The sequence below is a fragment of the Panthera uncia genome, unplaced genomic scaffold (genome assembly GCF_023721935.1).
Source record: "Panthera uncia isolate 11264 unplaced genomic scaffold, Puncia_PCG_1.0 HiC_scaffold_1635, whole genome shotgun sequence".
NCBI lineage: Eukaryota > Metazoa > Chordata > Mammalia > Carnivora > Felidae > Panthera > Panthera uncia.
This window is the reverse complement of record NW_026058289.1, coordinates 16,495-43,385: the sequence shown is the minus strand read 5'-3', so window position 1 is coordinate 43,385 and position 26,891 is coordinate 16,495. Positions and strand designations below refer to the sequence as shown.

The following is a 26,891-nucleotide window of genomic DNA, read 5'->3' as shown; positions in this document are numbered from 1 at the left end:
AATCTTATTGATATCAATATTACGTTTGTTACTGTGCTTACTGCGTGGAAAAAAAAGTGTACTAGTACATTTTAGAAACATTTGAAACAATAATATTAATTAAACAGGATGCCTAAATGCCTCATTTCCTGAACATTTTAGTTAATCAGGCTTATTTTTGGTACTGGAATCTACTGGTAGGAGTAAGTCCTGTAAGAACCAGGAAGTAAACCATATTTCTTTGTGTTCTTTAAACTTCTTACTTGAATTTCATATCTAATTGGTCTCTGCTTTTGAAAAAGAATAGAAAAACCTGATACTCCAGAAAAGAACAACAGCATTTATAAAAAAGTAATTAGTAAGGAAAAAGGAATTATAAAAGATAATTTAATATAAATGTCTTATATATGTGTGTTAAGAACTAAGAAAGACTATGTGGACCTAAGTTATAGCCAGAAAGGATTGTTACACAAAGAACTTTTTCACCAAGAGTGTAAGTAACTATGAACCTTTACAAAATCAACATCCTTGGGAAAACTTAAATATAAGAGATATTTAGCTCTCTGAGATGGTTTCAGTATCTGCTGATGGGGGAAATTCAGAAGAAGCAAAACCTGTTTTATGTAAATCCCAATAAAACACCTATTTACAGTGGTAAAAAATAGAATACTTTGGCTAATTGAACATTTAGATCAATTTAGAATATTTTCAAAAATTAAGGTAAACTATTAATGCTAATGGTGTTCTGAATTTAATTGCTAATTGAAAAGGTAGTTCTGAATCTTTCAGTTTCTCTAGGTTAACCCTATATACTTCAGCATTGTATTGAAAATATAAAGGGTTTAGGATCTAGGGCTTATGGTGCCTGATCCTAAGCTTGTCCTCTGAAATTGTTTTTCAGGGTAAATCTTTCATACCTCCTTTTTAAATTGTCAAGTATTTATTTCTCATGAAACTAGGAGTAAAATGTACAAAAGAACAAAGATCTAGTAAAATTGTAGGGAGTTCAGAAACCATTGTTTAATGGGAGGAACACTAAATAGAACAATAGTATAGAATGTAAAATTTGGAGTAAATCTGACATATCTTCAAGATAAAATGTCCTGTGTCTCCTGTACATACTAAAAATGTACTTTGTATTGGCATTTTTACATGTCATCTTTACAAATACATACACAGCATATCTAAGGGTGACAGTTTTAACCATCGTTAAATTATTCCACAGGGACTACACAGTAGGAATAGCTTACCAACTCCCCAGCTGAGGAGGAGCCCCGGAACTTCCGGTCTGCCACCTATTGAACAGTCGTCGTCCCGGTGGGAACGCAGTAATGGCAAAAGGCCACACCAAGAGTTTGGCATTTCAAGGTACAATCCCCAGTCTTTTAAAGAGATTTGAGTCAAATACATCCACTTTGTTTCTGTTGAATGAAGTTTGAAATAACTAAAGCAGAAAGGAACAGTTGAAGTATTTTAGATGTGGGACAGCATGGGTAGTAATAAGGCATAATAGCGAAACTGATTCTTAAAAAGAAGCTAATGTGTCTTCTCTGAAAAGTTAAGTACGTTGGGTACAAGGCATGCTGGGGCCTTAAGAACATGAATCAGGGAGGCAGTTTAAGGAAACTAGGGTCAGTTTAGGACCAGAAGTGGGAAAGGTTTTAAATCGGTATCTGTGACCGTTGTAGGGGCAATCACACAGGTCCAGTGCATGGTATCCAAAGGAAGGTCAACAGAACTACTGACTTGTTAACGGAAGAGCACATTTCCAGGGCTCATCTCTGATGTTAGATACAAGGTAGCAAAACTCTTGTTCCTGCTGGAGGACTAAGACTACTAATATATTCTGTACTCACTTGAGGATTTACTTGGAACTAAACGGTGCTAATCCTACACATGAAGGGCATCAGTAACCGTAGCTCAAGGAAGGTGGGAAAATGCAGGAGCTGAAATTTTCTGAATGTAAACATACCCATCTACCCTCATAACAAAGGAGTCAATACTTTGTCTTTTAAAAGCTAGGAGACATAGTGATCTCATGTGTGAGTTATGAAGTTCTATGTAGTCAGTGATCTAACTGTGTTAACAAAATTGGAATTAGGGGCGCCTGGGTGGCTCAGTCAGTTATGCGGCCGACTTCGGCTCAGGTCATGATCTCACGGGAGCTCAGGTCATGATCTTACGGGATCTCACGGTTCGTGAGTTCGAGCCCCGCATTGGGCTCTGTGCTGACAGCTCAGAACCTGGAGGTGTTTTGATTCTGTGTCTCCTTCTCTCTCTGCCGCTCTGTCTCTGTCTCTGTCTCTCTCTCAAAAATAAATAAACATTAAAAAAAAATTAAAAAAAAACAAAATTGGAATTAGTGTAAAGTTTCTGCTAAACCACTGTTAGTATTGAGCACTTTGTTTAGCTTGAGCTGTAGAGTTACACATTTGAAACAGTAGATGGCAGGATTGGATCATACCGATTTATCAGCTAAAAGTGGTGTTAACGTTTATATAGGAAATGTGATCAGATAATTGTAATTTTCCAGATTCTTGCAGGATTTATTAATTTGCATTTTCTATAATGTATTCAAGTAAATGAGCTCCCTTTTTTATAAAGGAAAAATTGAATGAAATGATATATGAAACAGGAATGGGTTGAATTACAGAGTATGGTAAAGGAAAATGAGCTTTGGTTCAACACTTGCCCAGAACCTAAACATAATGGTCTTATTTTTGTTGTTGTTGTTGTTGTTGTTGTTGTTTTTTAATGGAAGCAGGATATGGGGAAGTCAGTGATATTGGGAACTGAAAATACAACATATTTCTTAACCACAGGGAACATCATCTTCAGAATATTGTTTGGCTTAAAACAGAATGATGAAAATGATTGCTTTTTAATCCTTCAAAATCACACTGATGTAATAGCAGTACATTTGCAATTAAATGTGATACAGTGAGTTAAGGTCACTTTTATCCTGCTGACTTAAGATGATTGATATTAAAATAGAAACATGGTCCAAAGAAAATTAACTCTGAGAAATGTTCATAAAAGAGGTAAATGTACGCAGATTCAATGTAATTACTTAACTCTCATTAAAACAAAGCCATGTGCCTCATGAAAGATTTAGAAACTTGGAGAATAAAGTAATTGGTGGTAATATGTATGGCAATCATATTAGATAGCATAGCTATCAATCTTTCATGTATGGTAATTTTTTGTTCAGGAACCTTTAGGCTTTAGTAGCTCAAACCGAATAGACATGTGAATCCAGAATCACAAGGCATTCATTTTGACTTTGTTGGAATACTCTAGAACTGAGGTCACATATCCTACAATTTTTTTCTAAATTTAAAGATTTTTTTTAAGTTTATTTATTTATTTTGAGAGAGAGAGAGCAAGTCGGGAAGGTGCAGAGAGGGAGGGAGAGAATCTTAAGCAGGCTCTGTGCTGTCAGCACAGAGCCCAGTGCAGGGCCCCATCTCACAAACCGTGAGATCATGACCTGAGCCGAAATCAAGAGTCAGACGCTTAACCTACTGAGCCACCCAGGCGCGCCCCACATGTCCTACATTTTTGAATCTTGATTTGAACACAGCTTTGGATTTTGATGCTAGCTTCTCTGACTGTGATTTTTAAATGACTCTGACTATGCTTTCAACGTGATTCCAGTATTGAACCTCTCATTCCCTAAAGCTGTGACCAAAACCAAATTTCTCATCTCTCCAGTAACGTTTTCATGTTACTGTTTTTCTGTCCTCATTTACTGACACAATACTGCTACCCTCTCACTTAGTGGTTGCTTTAGAAAATGGATTTTCTAGAAAACTTGGTGTTTGCGTCCTCTTACCTTGTCCTGTAGATGCCTGTTGTCAGGTCTGTCTCTGCGTCTCTTTTCCTTTCTGTTCCCTCTTCTCCTTTATCACTTTATACTGTTAAATGCTTTATACCTCCTTACATGGGCTATTGAATTATCCTCTCTTGTTTTGTAAACATTTATTTATCATTGAGAGACAGACACAGTGTGAGCAGGGGAGGGGTAGAGAGGGAGACACAGAATCCGAAGCAGGCTCCAGGCTCTGAGCTGTCAGCACAGAGCCCGACGCGGGGCTCGAACTCACAAACTGCAGGATCATGACCTGAGCCGAAGTCGGTGGCTTAACCAACTGAGCCCTCCAGGCGCTCCTGAATTTTCCTCTTAATTGACCTTTCCATTTCTAATATCCTCCACTGCCTGTTCCATCTCCTACCCTTCCATGACAATTCTTCCTTAAATGAAACCTTGATTATACAGTTTTTCTGATCATTAAGTTTTTTGACCCTTAACCGATGCCTGTAGAATAGTGCCCAACTTCCTAGCTTGGGATTTGAAACCCTGTTATTCCCTCATGACAAAGCTGCACCCTTACTTGCAAAAATGAAACAATGTGAAAGATAGGAGCAGCCTTGCAAAAAACGTGACCAGAAGAGTGACTTGGAAAGCTCGCTAGGTGAAAACAACAGGCATGTGACTCCTGTTAGACTCTTCCTTGAACTTTCCTGATAATTTCGTTTTTTGTCTAACACATTTAAAAATTGAGTTGAATTACAGTTTTGCAGCCCCACCTTGTTTGAGTGCAGAGTAATATAGGATTTAATTTTGCTTTTCTTCATGCTTTGGAGAAAAAAGTGAAGTGTTATAAACTGTACAGTAGCTGTGATAAACAGAATCCAAGGGAAGAAAACCACCAGGAAGAAGGGCTAGTCATGTTTGAACAGTCACTGCATTACCTGCCCTCAAGACTTCACCTCTTAAAGTTCACCTGTTAAAGGACTTCAGATTTTAATTAAGAGGGCCATTGTTTTACAAAACCAAAATATGTCCGTCTTTCTCTATTTATCTGAAATTCCAGTCAAGCTTAACTATTCGCTATTCTCTCTGTTCCTCCGCTTCTATGCTCCCCCCCCCCCCCCCCCCCCCACCTCACTCCTGCAGTTGTTCTCTCTACCTTGAACAGGTCCTCTCGGCCTCATGCTTCTACAGCGTTCAAGATTGGGCTCAGATGTGACCTCTTAAGAATAACACCCTGATACCCTCCTCCCTCAGTTTCCAAGGAGAAGCAATCTGTTTCACCTCTGAATCTCCTTAACACCTTTTCTTTGCCTTTCATGGCACTTTCACTTTCAACCATGTGTTAGTCATTACTGCTCTTCTGAGGCCTGCTTGATTACTGCGATGAGTTTGGGATTGCAGTAAAATGGATCTTGAAGATAAACAGCTGCCTAACAAGCATCTTGTAGGAGTAAGGTGTTCGTATTATATTGTGATGGTTGATGGTGACTTCTGCTTAAGTTTCAGACCTAGGATGAAGGTTCGCTGGTCAGGAAGTTCCAGGAAATGTGCGTTAGCTGACGATTGGATTATGCATCTCTGAGTTCCAGTATTAGTAGCTGTGGTTAAAAAATGGCTAAACTTGTATCTTTGGACTGACTGCTAGGACCCAGCCCTCTCTGTGGACAAACAGAACACATATTCAGACCTCACAGCTCCCTTCCTTTTTTTAAAATTTTTTTAAGTTTATTTCTATTTGAGCACGTATGAACAGAGGAGGGGCAGACAGAGAGGGAGAGAGAAGACCCCAAGCAGGCTCCACACTGTCAATGCAGAGCCCAACGTGGGACTCGATCTCACAACTGTGAGATCATGACCTGAGCCAAAATCAAGAGTCAAACGCTTAACAGACTGAGCCACCCAGGTGCCCCACAGCTCACTTTCTTTCAACAGACTTTCCCTGGGGAAAAATAGGCAAGTCATGTCCCAAAACTGCATGGACTATCAACTATAGTTACTCTACACTAAAGAGATTTGCCTTTAACCTAGTCCCCTAGTCATCATTTGTCTCCATAACTTCTCTGTAATTAAATCTAATAACTTGTTAGGAACTATATTTCCTAAATAATGTACTAGGGAACCAGCTTCTCAATTCTGTGTCTCATAATTTATTAGAGATTTATACCAGTGCCTGGACCCTATTTGAAGTACAGAGATTCAAGAGGGCTAATGGTCTCCCCTCACTCAGTTTCTTAAGAGAATAGCTCCAAATGTAGACATCATACAGCCAACAAGTTTATATAGTTGCTGCTTCTCTCTCTCTCTCTCTCTCTCTCTCACACACGCACACACACACACACACACACACACACACACACTGATATAAATCTTACCAAGGTAATTGGCATGGGTTATCTAAAAATCAATTCTTAACATATCACTTAACTCTGTGACCATAACTTTTGGCATTCTTTTGTAATGATTCCTAAGTCTGACTTTAATCATCTTCCTACCAACTATTGATAATCTTTGGGACTCCTATCCTTCTTGTCCCCTGTTTTCTTCAGGATTGTTTTATGTAATCTCATTGGAGTGTATATTTATCTGGTTTGAGGCTAGGAATTAATGAGACAATTCTGGAAGTAGGTGAAAACCTGTAATTTGACCTGTACCTCTCAATTCTGAACAGCTAACTGAACGTATGGTATACTTCAATTATTAGAAGGCCCTGGATCAAGGTAGAAAACTATGGAACAGTGCAGTGGGTCTGTTTTTAAAAGGAAAAAGTCCTATCTTTGTTTTGAATATTAACCGGAAAGTAAATTTCAGTAGAGCACACAAATTTTTGGTTGAATATTGCCCTGAGCGGTACTGTTACTGCCCTTTCTCAATCTCCCCAACTCCACGCATAAGCAAGGAGTCCTCAAATACAAAGAATGATTGAGCATTAGCAGGGACATGAGTTTATTGGGTGGTATTATTTGAATATTGTTTCTTTTTGTGACATCATCAACAAATCATCATTACTACTGGCTTGAGAATAAAATATGATAGACTCCAACAGCTGGATGTTAATTTAAAACTCCTTACTTCTAAAACTCTAATTTTACAGATGGAGAAACACACCAAGATAGAATGAGAATTATTTTGTGGAAGGTGTGGGAAGACCTTTTAATTAAAAAAAATTTTTTTAACATATATTTATTTTTGAGAGACAGAGCATGAGCGGGGGAGGGGCAGAGAGAGACAGAAGGACACACAGAATCCGAAGCAGGCTCCAGGCTCTGAGCTGTGCTGCCAGCCCGCATTGGGCTCAAACTCATGAACCATGAGATCATGACCTGAGCCGAAGTCGGATGCTCAACCGACTGAGCCACCCAGGCGCCCCTGGGAAGACCTTTTAAAAATACAGGTAGAGGGGCGCCTGATGGCTCAGTCAGTTGAGTGTCAGACTCTTGGTTCCAGCTCCGGTCATGATCTCATGGTTCGTGAGTTCAAGCCCCATGCTGGGCTCTGCACTAAGGATGTGGAGCCTTCTTCAGATTCTTTGTCTCCCTCTCTCTCTGCCTTTCCCTGGCTTGCACGTGTGCTCTCTCTTTTTCTCTCAAAATAAACGTTTTTTAAAAATAGGTAGAGAGTAAATGCTTTCTCCATTTAGAGTCAAAGAAATTGGAGATTGAATTTTAGTTCTGCCACTATGAATTTTAGCTGTATGAATTGGGGGACATTACTTAGCCTCTTCAAGCCTCAGTTTCCTTGTCTGTCATATAGGAGACTAGAAAAGATAAAGTATGTAAACGACATAAAACAATGAATGGTACATAATAAATACTCAAAATAGTGCTTTTGTTATAATTTTTGTTAATGTCAACAAGGAAGTTTTAGTGAAATGGCTCTAACTGATTTTACATGCCTTCTGTTTCTATAATACAGATTTTTTTTTCTCCCTTGGGGATATAGAAGAAACTAGATTTTAGAAAAAGGCCCAAGGAGAGGCTCAAGGCAGGAGTTAGTAAAAGAAAAAGACTCCATCCATTCAGAATTGGGGAGCAAAAATGACCTGTTCTCTAAAAAATTGAGACTAGGAACCTAAAGAAAAGAGCATTCATTTATTCCACAAATAACTGTTGAACACGTTTATCAGGCACTGTGCTATCTCCACTGTCAATGCAGAGATATGTCTTTATAGCCCCTAAAAAGAATCACAAATTAATGAGGGAAAAGAATCTGTAAGCAGTGAAATTATAATACATTGTGGATGAATTTGTAATGGAGACATGAACCAAAACCTTTAAGTCACAGAAGAAATAGGCCTTCCTGCAGTAATGGGTAGGGAGGTGCAGGAAAGATGAAGCAGTTGGGGAAGAGCTTATTGAGAACTTAGGCTGTACTAAAAAGTATGAGTGAGAAGGAGAGAATCTAGATCTGCCCTGGAGCCTGTGTCCACGTGCCCTCATCAGGAGTTTACTGACAAAAGAAAACGGTGAATATTGAAGAAAAAGAAGGTAAAATTTATGGTGTGCTTGCTACACGCTTGGCACTGGGAAGCTTTCAAATATATTTTATTTTAAATTGCATTTTATACATCGCATGGCTGTACTGTGTGATTGCCAGCCTACATTTAATTTCTTTATAAGAGCCCTAAAACCTACAGTAAATATTTCAGTTATAGGAAATGACTGAGTTAGGGGGTAATCGATATCTGTGAAGAGAGGGAACAGAAGAGAGTGAAAACTGTATATGTTAGCCAGTGATTCTCAGTGAGGTCCCTGGACCCAGCAATGTCAGCATCATCTGTGAACTTATTAGAAATGCAGATTACTGGCCCTACACCAGACCTACTGAATCAGAAACCCTGGAGGTAGAACTGGCAGTCTGTGTTCTAAGAAGTCCTCCAGATGATATTGATAACCTGCTTTATACCAGGGTTCAGCAAACTACAGCCTGTGGACCTAATGTGGTCCATAGCTGTTTTTGCAAATTAAATTATATTGAAACACAGTTGTATTTATTATTCTCTGTGGCTGCTTTTATGCTACAATGGCAGAGTTAAGTAGTTGCAGTGGAGACCTTGTGGCCTGTGAAGCTAAAAGTATTTATTTACTACTTGGTCCTTTATAGAAAACATTTGCTGGCTCCTGCTTTAGGCCTTTAAGCAACTAGATAGGTGTCTAAATTCTGTATAAGCAGGTATTTCCTAGTTGAACTGAAGACCATGAATAAAAAAAAGAGGAAATTTCCCATGGCTTTAACATTCTTAATTTGTTATCTTTCCCTTTTAGTCAAGGATCCTATCTAAATGGACCTTTAAGTTCAAATCTACTGACAATGACGAAGCAAAGGTCATCTTCCGTATCCCTAACTCACCATATAGGTCTAAGAAGAGCTGGTAAGAAATCATTCTTTATGATTTAAATGTGGGAGGTCTCAAAGTATATGGTACTACAGAATTTTCTCATTATACATTTAGAGCTGGTTTTGAATGCCATTTATATGTTGTAAATTAACATGACTAAGCAATTTGGATTGACCATTAATTGACTGTTGGCTGATTCATTCATAAACACTTTTTAAACAGCCACTATATACCAGATACTTTGTTAGGCACTAGGAATTCAGGGATAAAATATAGAACTACCTAAACTAACCTGAATAGTTGCAGATCCAGATTCACACTGAAAGACTGAGACCTGATCACAGGACTATAGAACACTTGTCCCCTCACACCTCAGCACCATTATTAAAGACCTATTTACGGTAGCTTCTTTTACCAGGTGTGTCCTGGCACTTCTTAAAATTGTAAGGCATACCAAAAGGTAAAAGACACAATTTGGATAGACAGAAATTTATCAGAATCAGATAGGGATGTTGGAATTACCAGATTGGGAATTTAAAACAACGATGATTAGTATGCCAAGGGCTCTAATTGATTAAGTAGACAACATGCAAGAATGGATGGGCAGTGTAAGAGAGAGGTGGAAGTCCTAAAATAATAAAACAAAAATAAATGCTCTTGATAAAAAGCACTGTAACAGAAATGAAGAGTGCCTTTAACAGGCTCATCAGTAGGCTGGATGCAACTGAGGAAAGACTGTCTTAGCTTGAGCATGAGAAATCTTCAAAACTGAAAAACAAAGAGAACGAAGATTGAAAAAGCAGAATCAAATACCCAAGGACTGTGGGGCAAATACAAAAGGAATACCAGAAAGAGAAGAAAGTGAGAAGGAAGTCATACAGAGAAAGACAGATACCGTATGTTTTCACTCTTATGTGGATCCTGAGAAACTTAACAGAAGACTGTGGGGGAGGGGAAGGAAAAAAAAAAAGTTACAGAGGGAGGGAGCCAAACCATAAGAGACTCTTAAAAACTGAAAATAAACTGAGGGTTGGTGGGGGGTGGGAGGGAGAGAGGGGGGTGGGTGATGGGCATTGAGGAGGGCACCTTTTGGGATGAGCACTGGGTATTGTATGGAAACAAATTTGACAATAAATTTCATATCAAAAAAAATTTTTAATTAAAAAAAAAGAGAGAAGGAATAGAAGAAATATTTGAAACAATAATGACCAAGAATCGTCTCAAATTAGTATCAGACACCAAACCATAGATCCAGGAAGCTCACAGAACACCAAACAGGATAAATACCGAAAGAACAATACCTAGGCATATTGTTTTCAAATTACAGAAATTTAGAGATAAAAAAAAATCATTAAAGAAGCCAGAAGGGGAAAAAAACATCTTACATATAAAAGAACAAAATAATAATGACATGAAACTTCTCCTCAGAAACCATGTGAGTAGAATGAAACATTTAAAGTATTGTGAGGAAAAAAAACAAAAGAACGCCAACCTAGAATTCTGTACCCTTTGAAATTATCCTCCAAAAGTGAAGGAAAGTAAAGACTTTTTCAGACAAAAGTTGAGGGAACTTGTTGCCAGTAGACCTGATGTACAAGAAATGTTAAAAGAAGTTCTCTAAAGAGAAGAATAGTAGTGTAGGTCAGAAACTCAGATCTACATAAAGAAAAGAAGAGCACTGAAGAAGGTGTAAGTGAAGGTAAAATTAAAAGCTTTTATTTTTCTTTTTATTTGATCTAACAGTAGTTTAGAATAATGATAGCAACAATGTATTCAATTATATGTGCATATATGTATTTTATGTATGTGTATATATGCATATATATAAATGAATGACAGCAATGATACAAGGGACAGAGGAATTGGGGTTATTTTATTATCATAAGGTACTCATAATTATAAGGTATCTGTGAAGTGGTGTAATGTTATTTGGAAGTGAACTTGGGTTAGATGTAAAATGTATATTGCAAACTCTAGGGCAACCATTAAAAAAAGTTGAAAAAGAAGTATAACTGATATTCTAAGAAAAGAGAGAAAGTAGAATGATAAAAATTCTCAAAACCACAAAAACAGAAGAAGAGTAGAAAACAAAAATAGGAACAAAGAACAAGGACAACAAATAGAAAACAGTAATAGATATGATAGATGTTAATCCAACTGTATCAGTAATCATTCTGAACACCAGTGGCCTAAATGTACTAATTAAAAGACCTATATTGTTGGGGGCGCCTGCATGGCTCAGTCCGTTAAGTGTCTGACTTCAGCTCAGGTCATGATCTCATGGTTGATGGGTTGGAGCCCCGCACTGGGGGCTGTCAGCACAGAGCCCGCTTTGGATCCTCTGCCTCCCTCTTTCTTTCTGTGCACCTCCTCTGCTCACTCTCTCTCTCTCTCTCAAAAATAAATACATATAAAAAAAGATGTCTATTGTTAAAGTAGAACAAAAAACATGACCTAAATATATATTATCTATAAGAAACCCACTTTTAATGTAAAGACACATAAAAATTCAAAGTAAATGGATGGAGAAAAATACACCATGTTAACACTAATCAAAAGAAAGCAGGTATAAGCTATATAAATTTCGGCCAGAGCAGATTTCTAAGCAAAGAAACTTATCAGAGATAAAGAAAGGTATTACATAACAGAAGACATAAGAGCCTTTAATGTTTATGAGCCTAAGTAACAGAACAACATTTAAGAGTCATTTAAGGCACAATTAATGGTTCTGTGTAAATGAAGACTCAAAAGGGGAGGAGAGAAACAATAGGGCAGAATAATTTTCCAAAATAGTAAGGGAATTAGCAAATTCCTGAAACTTGGTGAACCCCAAGAAGATAGATAAAATCATAAGGATTTCAGGCAAACCCCTGAATTATACAACAAGAAAAATTTCAAAAGCAACCAAGTAAAAAAGGTTATTTTTCAGGGAACAACAATAATATTCACAGTGATTCTATAATACCAAGTATGAACTCAAAGACCTAGAATGGCATATTAAAAGTATTGAAAAAAAAAAAACAGAAAAATGCCAACCTGGAATTCTTTATCAATGAAAATATCTTTAAAAATTTTTTTAATGTTTATTTTTGAGAGAGAGAGAAAGGGACAGAGTGTGAGCTGGGGAGGGGCAGAGAGAGAGACACACACACACACACAGAATCTGAAGCAGGCTCCAGGGTCCGAGTTGTTAGCACAGAGCCCAGCACGGGGCTTAAATTCATGAACCGCAAGATCATGACCTAAACTCAAGTTGGACCCTTAACCAACTGAGCCACCCATGCGCCCCAATTAAAATACATTTTACAAATTAAATTGAAATAATATTTTTTCATACAAAGGCTGATAGAATTTATTGCTGATAGGCCTGCACTACTAAGATCCAGCAAAGATAGTAGTTTAGGTAGGAGGAAAATGATCCAGATTGAAGCACAGAATGATAGGAATGAATGAAAAGCTCTAATAAGCGTAAATTGAGTGAATATAAGTGAATGTTGATTAAAAACAATAATAATGGACCCAGCAAATGCACTACTAGGTGTATATCCAAGGGATACAGTTGTGCTGTTTTGAGGGGCACATGCACCCCAATGTTTATAGCAGCACTGTCAACAATAGTCAAAGTGTGGAAAGGGCCCAGATTCCATCGACAGATGAATGCATAAAAAATATGTGGTGTATATACATATACATATACCTATACATTACATGCATACATACACAATGGAATATTACTCGACAATCAAAAAGAATGAAATCTTGCCATTTGCAACAACATGAAGTAGAGGGTATTACGCTAAGTGAAACAAGTCAGTCAGAGAAAGACAAATATCAGATGATTTCACTTATATGAAGAATTTAAGATACAAAACCGATGAATATAAGGGAAAGGAAGCAAAAGAATATAAAAACGGAGACAAAACATAAGAGACTCTTAAATACAGAAAACAAACTGTGAGTGGGGGGATGGGTAAATGGGTAAGGGGCATTAAGGAGGGAACTTGTTGGGATGAGTGCTGGGTGTTATACATAAGGGATGAATCACTGGAATCTACTGAAAATATCGTTGCACTATATGCTAACTAACTTGGATGTAACTTAGAAATAACAACAACGGCAATAATCACTTCCTTGTTGCATGCATCATATATGAAGGAGTCAAATGTATGATAACAATGGCATATAAAGGGTGGGAGAAGGGTAAATGGATTTGTAATGTACTAGGAATGATTGAAAAGTAGTAAAAAGTTTTAAGTTTGAGAGAAACTAATACTTCAAAGACGCACATTGTAATATACAGTGACAATTAAAAGAATTTTAAAAAAGGTATAAGTAAACAATCATAGGAGGTAACAGTGGCATGATTTTTTAAAAAACTTGAGTAACCCAGAAGAATCCAAGAAAAGAGAAAATAAAAGAGAAAAAGAAGGAACAACTGAAAAATAAATAGCAAGATAGTGGATTAAACAGACTACATTACATTGAATATACATTTTGTTGGGGGGGGGGAAGGAGGGATCTGCTAAAGTTGTTAAGTATATTTTAAAAATATTCAGTTTTCAACAAAAAGTGAAAATACACTCCAGTTAAAAGACAAAGATTGTCAGACAGTTAACAACACAAGACTCAAGCATATGTTCTTTACAAGACACCCACTCTTTATATAAGGACACAGTTACTTCTGATCTCATAGCAATAATATACATGAACCAAAAAATGACAGAACTAAAGGGGGGAAATAGACAAATTTATATTAATATTTGGAGATTTTAACTCACCATTCTCATTAACTAGTAGAATAAGCAGACCAAAACGTTAGTATAGATATAAGAAAGATTAGAACAATATGAATTAACTGACCTGACTGTAAAACACTACATTCAGCCAGGATGAATATTTTTTCAAAGAATGCACACAATGGGGCGCCTGGGTGGCTCAGTTGGTTGGGTGTCCGACTTCAGCTCAGGTCATGATCTCGTGGTTCGTGAGTTCAAGCCCTGCATCAGGCTCTGTGCTGACAGCTCAGAGCCTGGAGCCTGTTTCAGATTCTGTTTCTCCCCTTCTCTCTGACCCTCCCCCGTTCGTGCTCTCTCTCTGTCTCAAAAATAAATAAATGTTAAAAAAAATTACTTCAAAGAGTACACACAAGATTGATAACAGTAGACCATTTGTCAGACTATGAAACAAGTCTCAATGAGTTTCAAAGTATTAATATCACATATAGAGACTCATTCAGGAATGGCAGAGAGAATATTTCTGTAAACTCACTCTCCTGCTAAAATAACAAAAATAACAAAAATAGGGGCCAAAAAAGTGAAACTCAGGGGTACCTGGGAGGCTTAGTCGTTCAAACGTCCAGCTTCGGCTCAGGTCATGATCTCACGGTTCGTGAGTTCGAGCTCCGCATTGGGCTCTGTGCTGTTGGTGCAGAGCCCACTTTGGATCCTCTGTCCCCCTCTTGCTCTGCACCTCCCCTGCTTGTACTCTCTGTCTCTCAAAAATGAATAAACATTAAAAAAAAAAAATGAAACTGAGCCATATCAGAACTCTGGAAATTAACCCAAGCCTGAGAAAAAACTAGAAGTCCTCTGTACAAGACAGACTATTGAACCCTGGTAAGACGGTGGGTTCTGTGGCATTTTATTTGGGAACTATCCCTTCCCAGCTTTCTCCCTCGGTGGCATTATTGCTAAAAGCCAATAGCATTTCAGCCATCAGAGAGATCTGACCTCTTTTGAAACTCCCCCAAGAAGACAGTAAATACTTTGCCCAAACTTAATATAAACTTAAAGCTCCTTGGAAAATCTCTGTTCCTGAAGTGTTGTGGGTATTTGATTTGACTCGGAGCTCAGCTTTCTAAAAAACAAACCCTATGCCAGCCAACATTGTGACCGCCTAAGGCTGTTATTTCACTTGTGGTAAACAAGAGCTGCCTGAGAATTTAAAAGGAAATCCTGGATACTACTAGATGACCATAGGGAATTTGAAAGTGTCTGACAGATTCCTGAAGATCTCAGGATCCTGTGCCAGGATGTGCGTGTGCATAGGAAAGATCTGGGAAAGGAGAAGGCCCTAGTCACTTATCTGTAGCTGACCTAGAAGCTCTCACAAGTGAAATGTGAAATCTAAGGCTGTTTCATAAACTGAAGTTTGAAGGTGTATCTTTTCAAACATTCCCTCCTACAGATGACGTGTAGGCAAAGCATTTAAAGAAATGTTCTGACACATCATTCGCTGACCACAAAATTATACTGACCCATGGGTGACTTGCAGGAAGTCAAGCTTAAAATATAAATCAAGAACTTAAAGGAAAAAAAAACAAACCAGCAAAGAACTCAGTGGCTACACACCTCAGAGAAAACGGAATCTACATAATTAGTCCAGGAAAGTCATTCAACAATCAGAAACAAGAAAACAAACATAAATCAGCAACATAACAAACCTTGGATGTGGGAGGGATCTGATGCCAGAACTGTTAAAATATAATGTCCAGTTTTCAACAACAAAAAAAATGAAATACACAAGCAAATTTTTGCCATGCACACAAAGCAAAACAGCCAACAGAAAATTTGCCTGACGGGGCTTGGAGTTTGGACTTAGCACACAATAACTTTAAATCTCCTATTATAAATATGTTTAAAGTTGTAGCAGAAACCATTTCAAGAGTATTTGAGTATGACAATAGTATCTCATCAAAGAGAAAATAGAACTAGAAATTATAAAATGAAAATATAAAACGATGTTAATAGTTAAAATTGCTACTTCTACTCAATATTGGATTGGAGGTTCTAGCCATAGCAATTAGCTAAGAAGGAATGAAAGGAAGAGGTAAAATTATATTTGCGTATAATGTCATGTATTTATGAAATCTGAAGAAATTCATTAAAATCTATTACAGCCAATAAAGAAGTTTATCAGTGTGTCAGGATACAAGATCTCTAGGCAGAAATCAGTTGTATTTCGTATACTAGCAATGAACAATGCAAAATGAAATTAAAATAATTCTATATACAGTTAGCATTAAAAATAGTAAAATACTTTGCAACAAATTTAACAAGAGTATAAGACCTGTACACTGAAAACTGTAAAACATTGTTGAAAGAAATTAAAGAAGTCTAAATAAATAAAAGAAATATTCCTGTGTTCATGGGTCAGAAAATGTAATATTGTTATGATGGCATTTCTCTCCAAATTGTTCTAGATTTCTTGCCATCTTTATCAAGATCTGAGCTAGCTTCTTTGCAGAAATTGACAAGCTGATCATAAAATTCATATGGAAATTCAAGGGACCCAGCATAGCTAAAACAGTTTTAATAAAAAAGAAGAAATTGGAGGACTCACACTGGCAAATTTTAAAACTTACTACCAAGCTGTAGTAATCAAGACTGGTATTGGCATAAGGATATTCCAGCTCAGTGGGATAGAATTGAGAGTCCAGAAATAAATCCTTACATGGTCAACTGATTTTCAACAAGGGTGCCAAGATGATTCAATGGGGAAGAAATTGTGTTTTTAGCAAATCCTGGAAATAGACAGGAGCAAGAATGAATTTGGAATTCTACCTTTTGTTATACTCAAAAATTAACCAAAATGCATCATAGACTCAACGGTAGGAGTGAAAGCCTAAAACTAGTGGAAGAAAACAAAAAAAAAGTTTGTGACTTTGGGTTTTGAATACAGCATTCTAAGGTATGACATCGAAAGCACAGTTCATGAGTGAAAAAACCTGATAATTGGAATTCATTAAAATTGAAAACATTTGTATTTCTACAGAGACCTAAAGAAAGTGATAATAAGACACAGGATGGGAGGAAATATTTGCAAATCATGTATTTGATAGTGGCCTTTTATCCAGAATATACATAGATGTCTGTAATTCAATAATAAAAAGACAAATTACCTTCTTAAAAAATGGGCAAAAATCTGAATAGATGTTTCTCCAGAGAAGATGTACAAATGGCCCATACCACATGAAAAGATATTCAGTATTAATCATTACGGAAAATGTAAATCAAAACCACAGTGACCTGTGACTTCATACCATTGTGATGTCTGTAATTACAAAGACAGATAAAAACAAGTGGTAAAACCGTTCAGAAGTGGAAACTCTGATACACTGATGGGAAAGTAAAATGCTACAGCCACTTTGGAAGACAATTTGGCCATTCAGTACTTGAATAGAGAAATAAAATTGTGCTATATTCATGCATACAGTTTGATATGGCATTGAAAATCAACCACAATAACAAGTAACTGCCTGGAAATATTATTTTAAAATGTAAGCAAGGCATAGAAGCATTTATATTTATTGTCTAATTCAGTTTACAAAGTTCACAAAAGGGGCAAAAGTAATCCACATTGTCAAAAAATGCGTACATACATGGTATAAATATAAAGAAAGGCAAGAAAAACAATACCATAAAAGTCAAAATAATGATTTCCTTTAAAGAGAGGCAGGGGAGTTAGAAGGCAGGGTGGTTGAGCTCTGGCCATGTTTTATGTCTTAGCTTGAGTGATGAGTAGTCTCATTGTAACTTTTCTATGTGTGTGTTATATTTCACAATAAAGAGGGTTTAAAATAAAAATGGTGGATCTATATTATAGAGAGCATTTTTTAAGGATTTCTAGGTTTGTCTGTATATCCAATCTCTACCCTAAGATTTTGTACCCTTTATTCTTCTTAGCCCACTTGTCAGGATTTTGGATACTCACTAGTATAATTAGAGAAAAGAAGGCTAAAAATTGGAACCTTTGTTTCCAGTTAGTAACCAGTGATTATGACGAGCAAGACACATCTTGTCCTCAGTTTCCTCTTCTGAGACATTAAGGTGACCAGATTTAAAAAAAAAAAAAAAAAAAATCCCATTCAGCCCTAACATTGTATGAAATTATAGGAACCTCTAAAGAAATGAGTCTGATAGAGTAGCAGTGGCAGCCCTGGGAAAAGAGTCTGATCTCACAGTGTTAACTGTTAACACAGTTTTTTGACTTTTTTAACTGTTAAATCAAGTTTTTTGACTTTTTTGGAGTCCCCTCTCCCCTCCTCCGACATATGAAGATGAAAATACTACTTAACTCACAAAGTTATTAAGATTAAATAAAACAACACATCATATTAGGGTTCTCCAGAGAAACAGAACTAATAGGATGTGTGTGTGTATTTACATAGAGAGAGAGAGAGAGAGAGAAAGAGAGAGAGAGAGATGGAGAGATAGGTTTATTTTAAGGAATTGGCTTGCAAGACTGTGAGGGTTGGCAGGTTTGAGATTTACAGGGCAGGCTGTCCAGCTAGAAATTCTCGCACGAGTCGATACTGCAGTCCTGAATCTGAAGGCAGTCTTGAGGCAAAACTCTTTCCTCTTTGGAGGACCTCAGTCTTTTCTTTTAAGGCCTTCAACCAATTGGCTGAAGCCCATACACATTAGGGAGGGTGATCTGCTTTACTCAGTTTACTGATTAAAGTGTTAGTCACCTCTGAAGAATACTTTCACAGCGACAACTAGCCCGGTGCTTGACCACACAGCTGAACACCATAGCCAAGCCAAGTTGACACATAAAATTAACCATCACACACATCTGCAAGTGTTTATACCGCTATGGCGAAACTGTCGTAGGTCCTGAATAACTATTATGTGCTGTGCTCTCTGATTCACACTTTACTTGGATCTTTATTTCCAAATGAAGTTTTAAATCTGCCTACCTCTCTCCAGATACCCATTTCACCTTAGTTCAAGGCACTCAGTGAAGATTTTTGGAGCAGATCAGTAGCATTAGAGATGGATTTCTGAAGTACTCTGGGTTTTTTTTCTCCCCCTTATTTTAGCACTTAGCACTTGTTTGTACTCACCACTAGTCTCTAGGTTTGTAGAGTAGCAGGGATGGTAACTTCTTCTCCATTGTGAAATCCAACACATCTTCCACCATATAGTAGGCTCTCAAATATTTGTTGAATGAATGAGCTGGAAAGATTTGGGCATATTTTTAAAAGAGATCTGCAGTCGTGTTAACATATAATTTTGTCTTCGCTCAACTTGCTTAATGCTGTTAAGAACTTTGGTTCTTCAGTAAAATCTGGTAACCATGCTTTCTTCATGTGGATGATCAAGCTGGTGGGGATTCAACATGTGAAAGATAAACACCAATGTGAATTAGGAAAATCTGCGCCACACTTTGTGTACGTCTTAGTTACACTCTCAATATCTGTGCCATCCTGCCACAAGGTGTTTATTTCACACTCATTCATGATGACAAACATGGTCTATATTCTGCTTAAATGCCTGGAATGTCTTGAAGATAGCTCCACGTGGAAATCTGGTTTATCATTTAATTGCAAATACTTTGCTTTCTTTAAAAAAAGGAAAATGCAGGGGCGCCTGGGTGGTTCAGTCGGTTGAGCGTCTGACTTCGGCTCAGGTCATGATCTCATAGTCTGTGGGTTCGAGCCCCGCGTCAGGCTCTGTGCTGACAGCTCAGAGCCTGGAGCCTGTTTCCAATCCTGTGTCTCCCTCTCTCTCTGCCCCTCCCCCAGTTTCACTTTGTCTCACTCTGTCTCTCAAAAATAAATAAATATTTAAAAAAAAATTTTTTTTAAATAAAAAAGGAAAATGCTCTTTATAAATACATATAGACAATAAACACAAACACACGCCTACATATTTATTGATCTCTTTCTTCTCTTTTGAATTTTTCAGCTGCTTTCCCCAGCCTGAGTCCTGTGAATTCTCCCAGCCATGGACTAGTCTCCGCTGGCTCTCTAATGAATCGATCACTTGTAGAATTTCCTGCCACTGCCAGTTCTCTTACTAAGCCAAGTGTTATTTTACACCGATCTCTGGGCAGTGCACCCAATTCACCAGATTTTTATCAGCATGTTAGAAATTCTGATAGCAGTTTATGTAACAGGTAAGTTTCCTAAATGTTGATTATTTCTGTCTCAAAATATAGGTTATTTTAATAAAGTATTCCTAGTTTTCTAGTTTTATGTTGTAACTAGTTGATGGATTAAGACTGTATCTTCCCTATTTATCAAGTAGTTTTTCTTTTTAAGAAATTTTTCCTCATTTTAGTGCAATTGTTCATTTTCCAATTAAGTGATCTCTATCAAAAGTGATATATAGTAGTATTCTATCCATCTCAAGATACCAGTAAATTATGAGAATTCTTTTAGTATATACTACCTTAGTACCCAGTTCATACGGTGTTTGTTTTCATTTCTGCTTAGTTTTTTATCAGTGATAAGTGTTTACCTCAGACCTCGGTGACTTTCAAAATATGTTAGTTTCTTTGGGGACACAAGATGCCTTCCAGGATAAAGCCTATTAAGTTTATAGAGAGATTGGACTTGTATGATATTTTGCAACGGGGTTCCTGGTTAAAAGTTAAGCAGATTTCAAAATTGTATTTAGGTAAAAAGTTTAGCCTCATTTATGAATGTATATTTATCTATTTTATTCTTTAAGCTGTGGACATCAAATATGGAAATATGTTTCAACATCTGAATCCGAATCTGGTATAGACTGCCACAGTGGAAAGTCAGGTGAGATTGCAAAGGTCCTGTGTGTCTGAATTTCAGAACAGTTTCTTAGATTGTTTTAGAAATGAATAAATGTGTGAGTTTAACTTCAGTTTATCCATCTTTAAAATGAAGATTATAACATTTTTATATACTTACAAGATAAGTAGAGAAGTTACTAGGAACAAGTTATAAGTAACAGAGGGTAAAAGTGTTTTGAAGTAACAGAGGGTAAAATGTGCTGGGGACGTGCCTGGCTGTCTCAGTTGGAAGAGCATGCGACTCTTGATCTCAGGGTTGTGAGTTTGAGCCCTGCGTTGGGTGTAGAGATTACTTAAAAATAAAATCTTAAAAAAAAAAAAGGACTAAAGTGTGCTATACAAATGAATGCAGTCTTTTCAGTTTATGGGTAGGGTTCATAAATAGAGTAATTAATTATGATAATGTTGAACTCTAAGCCCAAAAGAGTTTTTATGACATAGAGAGGAGTTGTTTTAAAATATAGTTTATTGGGGCGCCTGGGTGGCTCGGTCGGTTAAGCGTCCGACTTCAGCTCAGGTCATGATCTCACGGTCCGTGAGTTCGAGCCCCGGGTCAGGCTCTGTGCTGACAGCTCAGAGCCTGGAGCCTGTTTCAGATTCTATGTCTCCCTCTCTCTCTGCCCCTCCCCTGTTCATGCTCTGTCTCTCTCTGTCTCAAAAATAAATAAACGTTAAAAAAAATTTTTTTTTAAATAAATAAAATAAAATATAGTTTATTATGTCATTCTGAAACATTTTATATCCTCAAACAAGAAATACTGTTGGTGATAAAGTTATGGTGGTTTTATAATTTAAAATATTGATGACTCAAGCATACAGTAATAGTTAACTAGGTAACTCAGACCGTCATTCCCCCTGAAAGTAGCTAGAAAAGCTGCAGAAATTATTAACAACCAAAATGTGCTTAAAGCAATTGAAAACTAACAAGCTCCTCACAATTACCAGTACAAGATCTGGAGGAGGATAGAAATTCAGGAAATAAGCCTAGAGTATGGGGCTTTGAAAAAGGTATTTGCTCCTTCCAGAGGGTCCAGTGACTAATAGAATGAGCAGTCCTTTTGGTACCTCCATGGGACTAGAGAGCTAGATACTGGAGGTGGAGGCCTACCATGGTAGGGATAACTTGGAAAACTCTGCAGTACTGCACCCTAAGAATAAAAGTAAATCAGCAATAGATAGGCCCCCTTAGGGATTATAGGCTCATACTGATCCCCTTATGTACTATAAACTTCACCCTTTTAAAGTGTACAATTCAAGGGCGCCTGCGTGGTTCAGTTGGTTAAGCATCCGACTTTGGCTCATGATCTCGTAGTTTGTGGGTTCAAGCCCCACGTTGGGCTCTGTGCTGATAGCTCAGAACCTGGAGCCTGCTTTCGATTCTGTGTCTCTTCTCTCTCTGCCCCTCCCTGCTTGCGCGTGCGCACATGCTCTCTCTCTCAAATATAAGTAAGCATTAAAAAAATCAAAGTGTACAGTTCAGTAATTTTTGGTTCTGAGATTGTTTAAAACACACACACCCACCCCCCCTCCCCCCCCACACACACACGTGCACGCACGCGCACACACACACACGGAGAAGAGCAATCCTTTACAAACTCTTCCAAAAAGTAGGAGGGGAAAACTTCCCAACTCATTCTGAAGGACTAGTGATATCCTGATGTCATAACCAGACACAGGTATCACAAACCAAAAACAAAAAAAACTACAGACCAATATCTCTTATGTGTATAAACATAAAAACCCTTAACAAAATAATGGCAAACGGAATCCAGCAACATATGAAATGGTCACAGTATGACTAAGTGGTATTTATCCCAGGAATGCAAGGGCAGTTTAACAGTTGAAAATCAATCAATGTAATATACCACATTAATAGAATAAAAGGGGAGAAAAATGCATGATAATCCATATATGTGCAGAAAAAACATTTGATAAAATCTAACACTCTTTCATGATAAAAACACTCAAACTAGTTATAGCAGGGAAGTTCTTCAACTTGATAAAGGGCATCTTTGAAAAACACGCACCTTACTGGAAAAGGACTAATGTTTTCTCCTTAAGATCAAGAATAAGATAAGATTTTTTGCTTTCAGCACTTCAACATGGTACTGATGGTTCTAGCCAAAAAAATTGAAAGAAAAATAAAGGAATCCTGAATGGAAATAAATAAATAAAACTGTCTTCTATTCGTAGAGCATATAATCCTTTATATAGAAAATCCCAAAGAATACACACACACACACACACACACACACACACACACGAACCAATAAATCAGTTTAGCAGAGATAAGATACAATATCAGTGTTGTACAAAATTGTATTTCTGTGTACTAGCAATGAACCATCATAGATTGAAATTAAGAAAACATTTTCACTTGTAATAGTATCAAAAAGAATGAAGTAATTAGAATAAATTTAACAAGAGATTTATAAACTGCAAAACATAAAACATTGTTGATAATAGAGAAAATCTATGGGGTGCCTGAGTGGCTCAGCCAGTTAGGTGTCCAACTCTTGATATAGACTCAGGTCATGATCTCACAGTGGTGAGATCAAGCCCCATGTCAGGCTCTGCACTGGGCATGAAGCCTGCTGAGTATTTTCTCTCTCCCTCTGCCCTTCCCCTGCTGGTGCATGTGTGCTCTCTCTCAAAAAAAAAAAAAAAAAAATTAAAATTAAAAAAGAGAAAATCTAAATACATTGAGAGGCATTTCTTATTTAAAGACTGGAAAACCCAGTATTGTCAATAGGGCTATTCTTCCAAATTCATCTAGAAATTCAGTGCAATACTTAACAAATTCTAGCAGGCTTTTTTTTTTTTTTTTTTTGTAGAAATTGACAAGTTGGTCATAAATTTTACATGGAAAGACAATGACCAACAATAGCCAAAACAATTTGGAAATAGAACAAATTTGGAGGACTGATGCTCCCTGATTTCATAATTTATTATGGAGCCACTATAATTAAGATAGTGAAGTATCAAAAGATGAGCCCGTAGTTCAGTGGAACAGAACTGTAAGTCCAAAAATAGATTCTTGCATTTATGGTCAGTTGATTTTGATATAGAAGTCAAGACCATTCAAAAGAGAAAGCATAGTTTTTTCACCAAATGGGGCCAAGACAATTGGATATTCATTTGTCAAAGAAAGAGTTTGGGCCCTTACCTTATTATATACACAGAAAGTAACTCAAAATAGATCATAGACCTAAGTGTAAGAGTTAAAACCTTGCAAATTGCAGAAGAAAAAATTGGACATAATCTTTGTGACCTTGAGTTGAGTAAAACATTCTTGGATACAATGCCAAAAGCACAATCCATGAAAGAAAAAAGATGACAAGTTAGGCTTCAGCAAAATTAAAAACTTTTGCACTTCAAAAGACAACAATAAGAAAATGAAAAGACAAACCATAGATTGAGAGAAAATATTTGGAAATTATATATCTGATAAAGGTCTTACATCCATAATACATAAAGAATATTTATAATTCAATATTAAGTCAACTCAAAAAATGGGCAAGAGATGTCAGATATTTTGGTCTGAGTCATTTGGTGAAGGATATAAATAAATGGGTAATGAACACATGAAAAGATGATGAACATCAATAGTCACTAAGGAAATGCAAATTAATACTACAATAAGATACCACTACACTCAAACTAGAATAGGTATAATTAAAAAGACAAGACAATAGTGGGGCGCCTGGGTGGCTCAGTTGGTTAAGCATCCGACTTCAGCTCAGGACATGATCTCATGGCCTATGGGTTCGAGGCCCACGTTGGGCTCTGTGCTGACAGCTCAGAGACTGGAGCCTGCCTGGGATTCTGTGTCTCCCTCTCTCTCTGCCCCTTCCCTGCTCACACTCTGTCTCTCTCTGTCTCCCAGTAATAAATAAACGTTTAAAAAAATTACAACAACAACAACAAAAAGACAATAGCAATTGTTAGCAAGGATGCAGAGAAATTGGAACCTTTGTGCATTGCTGATGGAATATAAAATGGTATACCACTCTGGAAAACATTTTGACAGTTTCTTTAAAAGTTACACATAAATTTACCATGTCACCCAGTAATACCATGTCTAAGAATTTATCCATGAGTAAACGTATGAGCACTCAAAGACAAGACTGGGAGTGTCATGATATCACTGATGATGCTGCAAATGTTGAAATGACCCAGACATCCATCAAGTTACGAATGGATACATATCATGTGGTATATCCATTCAATGTAATCTTAGCAATTAAAGGAACAAATTTCTGATAACATACCACTACACATATAAAATCAAAACATCATTTTAAATGAGAGAAGCCAGGCTCAAAGGATTACATATTGTATGATTCTATTTACATAAAATTCTAGAAAAGGTGAATTTATAGAGACATTAATCAGAGGAGTGATTGCCTAGAATGAAAATAAGGATCAACTATAAATAAGCAGGAGGGTACTTTCTGGGGATGATGATAATGTTCTAAAGCCAGATTGTCATAAAGGTTGCACAACTCTGTAAATTTACTAAAATTGTTGAATTATACATTTGTGATGGGTGGATTTTATAGTATGTTATTATACTATATATATACAGTTGTTTGGATTGACTGGTCTCAGCTGGGACATTCTCACTTGAGGACTCTCATGTGATTGCAGTCAGGTATTGGTAAGGGTGATAGTCATCTGAGGGAATGATTGGGCTAAATTTCCAAGATGGGATTGGATTACTCACATGTCTGTTGACTATTGACTAGTCCATCTAAATATGACCCCTGTATGGGCTTCTTCCAACATGTTTGCTGGATTCGAAGAGAGGAGGAGCTGCCAATCAAGTTAATGGCTCAACCCAAAACACACCTAAAGTGTTACTTAATGCCATTTTCTGTTCATCAGAGCAGTCATGCGGCCTGTCCAGATTCCAGGGGATTAGGAAATAAATGCTCTCTCTTGATGGAAGAGCTACAGGAATACATTTGAGAAGAGTGCAAGGGGTATAAGAGAGAGTGTTGTAGACATCTTTGGAAAAGAACTTACTACATTTATTTCAACTGTTTTTATTACTGTTCTGTGTAAGATATAGTTACTAGGAGTTTGGGTCATTAAAATGTAAGTAGGTAATGTACCTTAGATGTCAACAAGTTTTAGATGGACGGTAATTTTAGAATATTATTATAGTAGTACTGCCTTGACCTACCAAGAATAGTTGAATATTCTAAATTTTATTTCTTAAATGTTTTTCATGGGGAAAAAGTAATATTTTCCAAAGAATAATATTTCCTGGTCACCATTAGTTAATGATTTTTTAGTATATTCAGTGTATTAAGTTCAGAGTATCACTAACGTTTATTGACCATTTATTATATGTAACTTCCAGTAAGATAGATATTGTTACCCATATTTTACAGGGGAAAAAGCTTGCCATTATCAAGTTCTAGTTCTTCTGAAACTCAGTTCCAATAAGTACTCTTAAAAACCCTTTTACTTAGGAAAAAACCCTACATATTGAAAAGTAATCACATCATAACTTTATAACTGAATTAATATTCATACACTTAACATATACCTGTATTATCACCCCGATTAATAAACCAATGAACGAAATAGTACCAGCACCTCAGAATTTCCCCTCAGGCCCCTCCCAGGTATACCCTCTAAAGATAACATTTTTCTTGTCTTTCATATGTTTTTGAGCTTTTTATAAACAGAATCACAGAGTATGTACTTTGTGTCTGGCTTCCTTCATTCCACACATTTTTAAGAATCATCCATATTGTTGCATATGGCTGTGGTTCATTCTCTTCGCTACATATTGTTCAGTTGTGTGAATATACTACCATTTATTTCTTCTATTGTTGATGGGTTTGGGGAAGTTTCCTGTTTCTAAGATTACAAATAGAATGAATATGATTTTTTTTTTACATGTGAATGAATACTATTTACCTACCAGTGCTGCTTCTCTTTTCCATGAGACTTGGGGAAAAAAATATTATTAATCACATTGGTAGAAATAATTCACAATAAATGATACTATGTTTTCCTTTTTAGATGTGCCTTGATTTCATTCATTTATAATTATGAATTTAGGGTTTTCATAGCTAAAATTCAAACAATTTCACATGTTGGAAATTGCATACGTCAAATTGCTAAAGACGGAATTTTCCTGTTTCTCACTTTGATAAAGAATATCCTCACCCCCACCCCCATTTCTTTCAT

The 26,891-nt window shown here is 36.8% G+C and overlaps 1 protein-coding gene across 1 annotated transcript in view; it reads left to right on the top strand.

Annotated features, from left to right (window-relative positions):
- The first annotated feature begins 6 nt into the window (after positions 1-6).
- LOC125917266 (cGMP-inhibited 3',5'-cyclic phosphodiesterase B-like) overlaps positions 7-26,891 on the top strand; it is a 43,116-nt gene continuing 16,231 nt past the window's right edge. The window contains exons 1-4 of the mRNA XM_049623519.1: positions 7-1,347; positions 9,058-9,164; positions 19,823-20,033; positions 20,591-20,667. Coding sequence (XP_049479476.1) covers positions 9,104-9,164; positions 19,823-20,033; positions 20,591-20,667 — 349 coding nt within the window. The 5' untranslated portion in view covers positions 7-1,347; positions 9,058-9,103. The remainder of the gene's footprint in view (positions 1,348-9,057; positions 9,165-19,822; positions 20,034-20,590; positions 20,668-26,891) is intronic.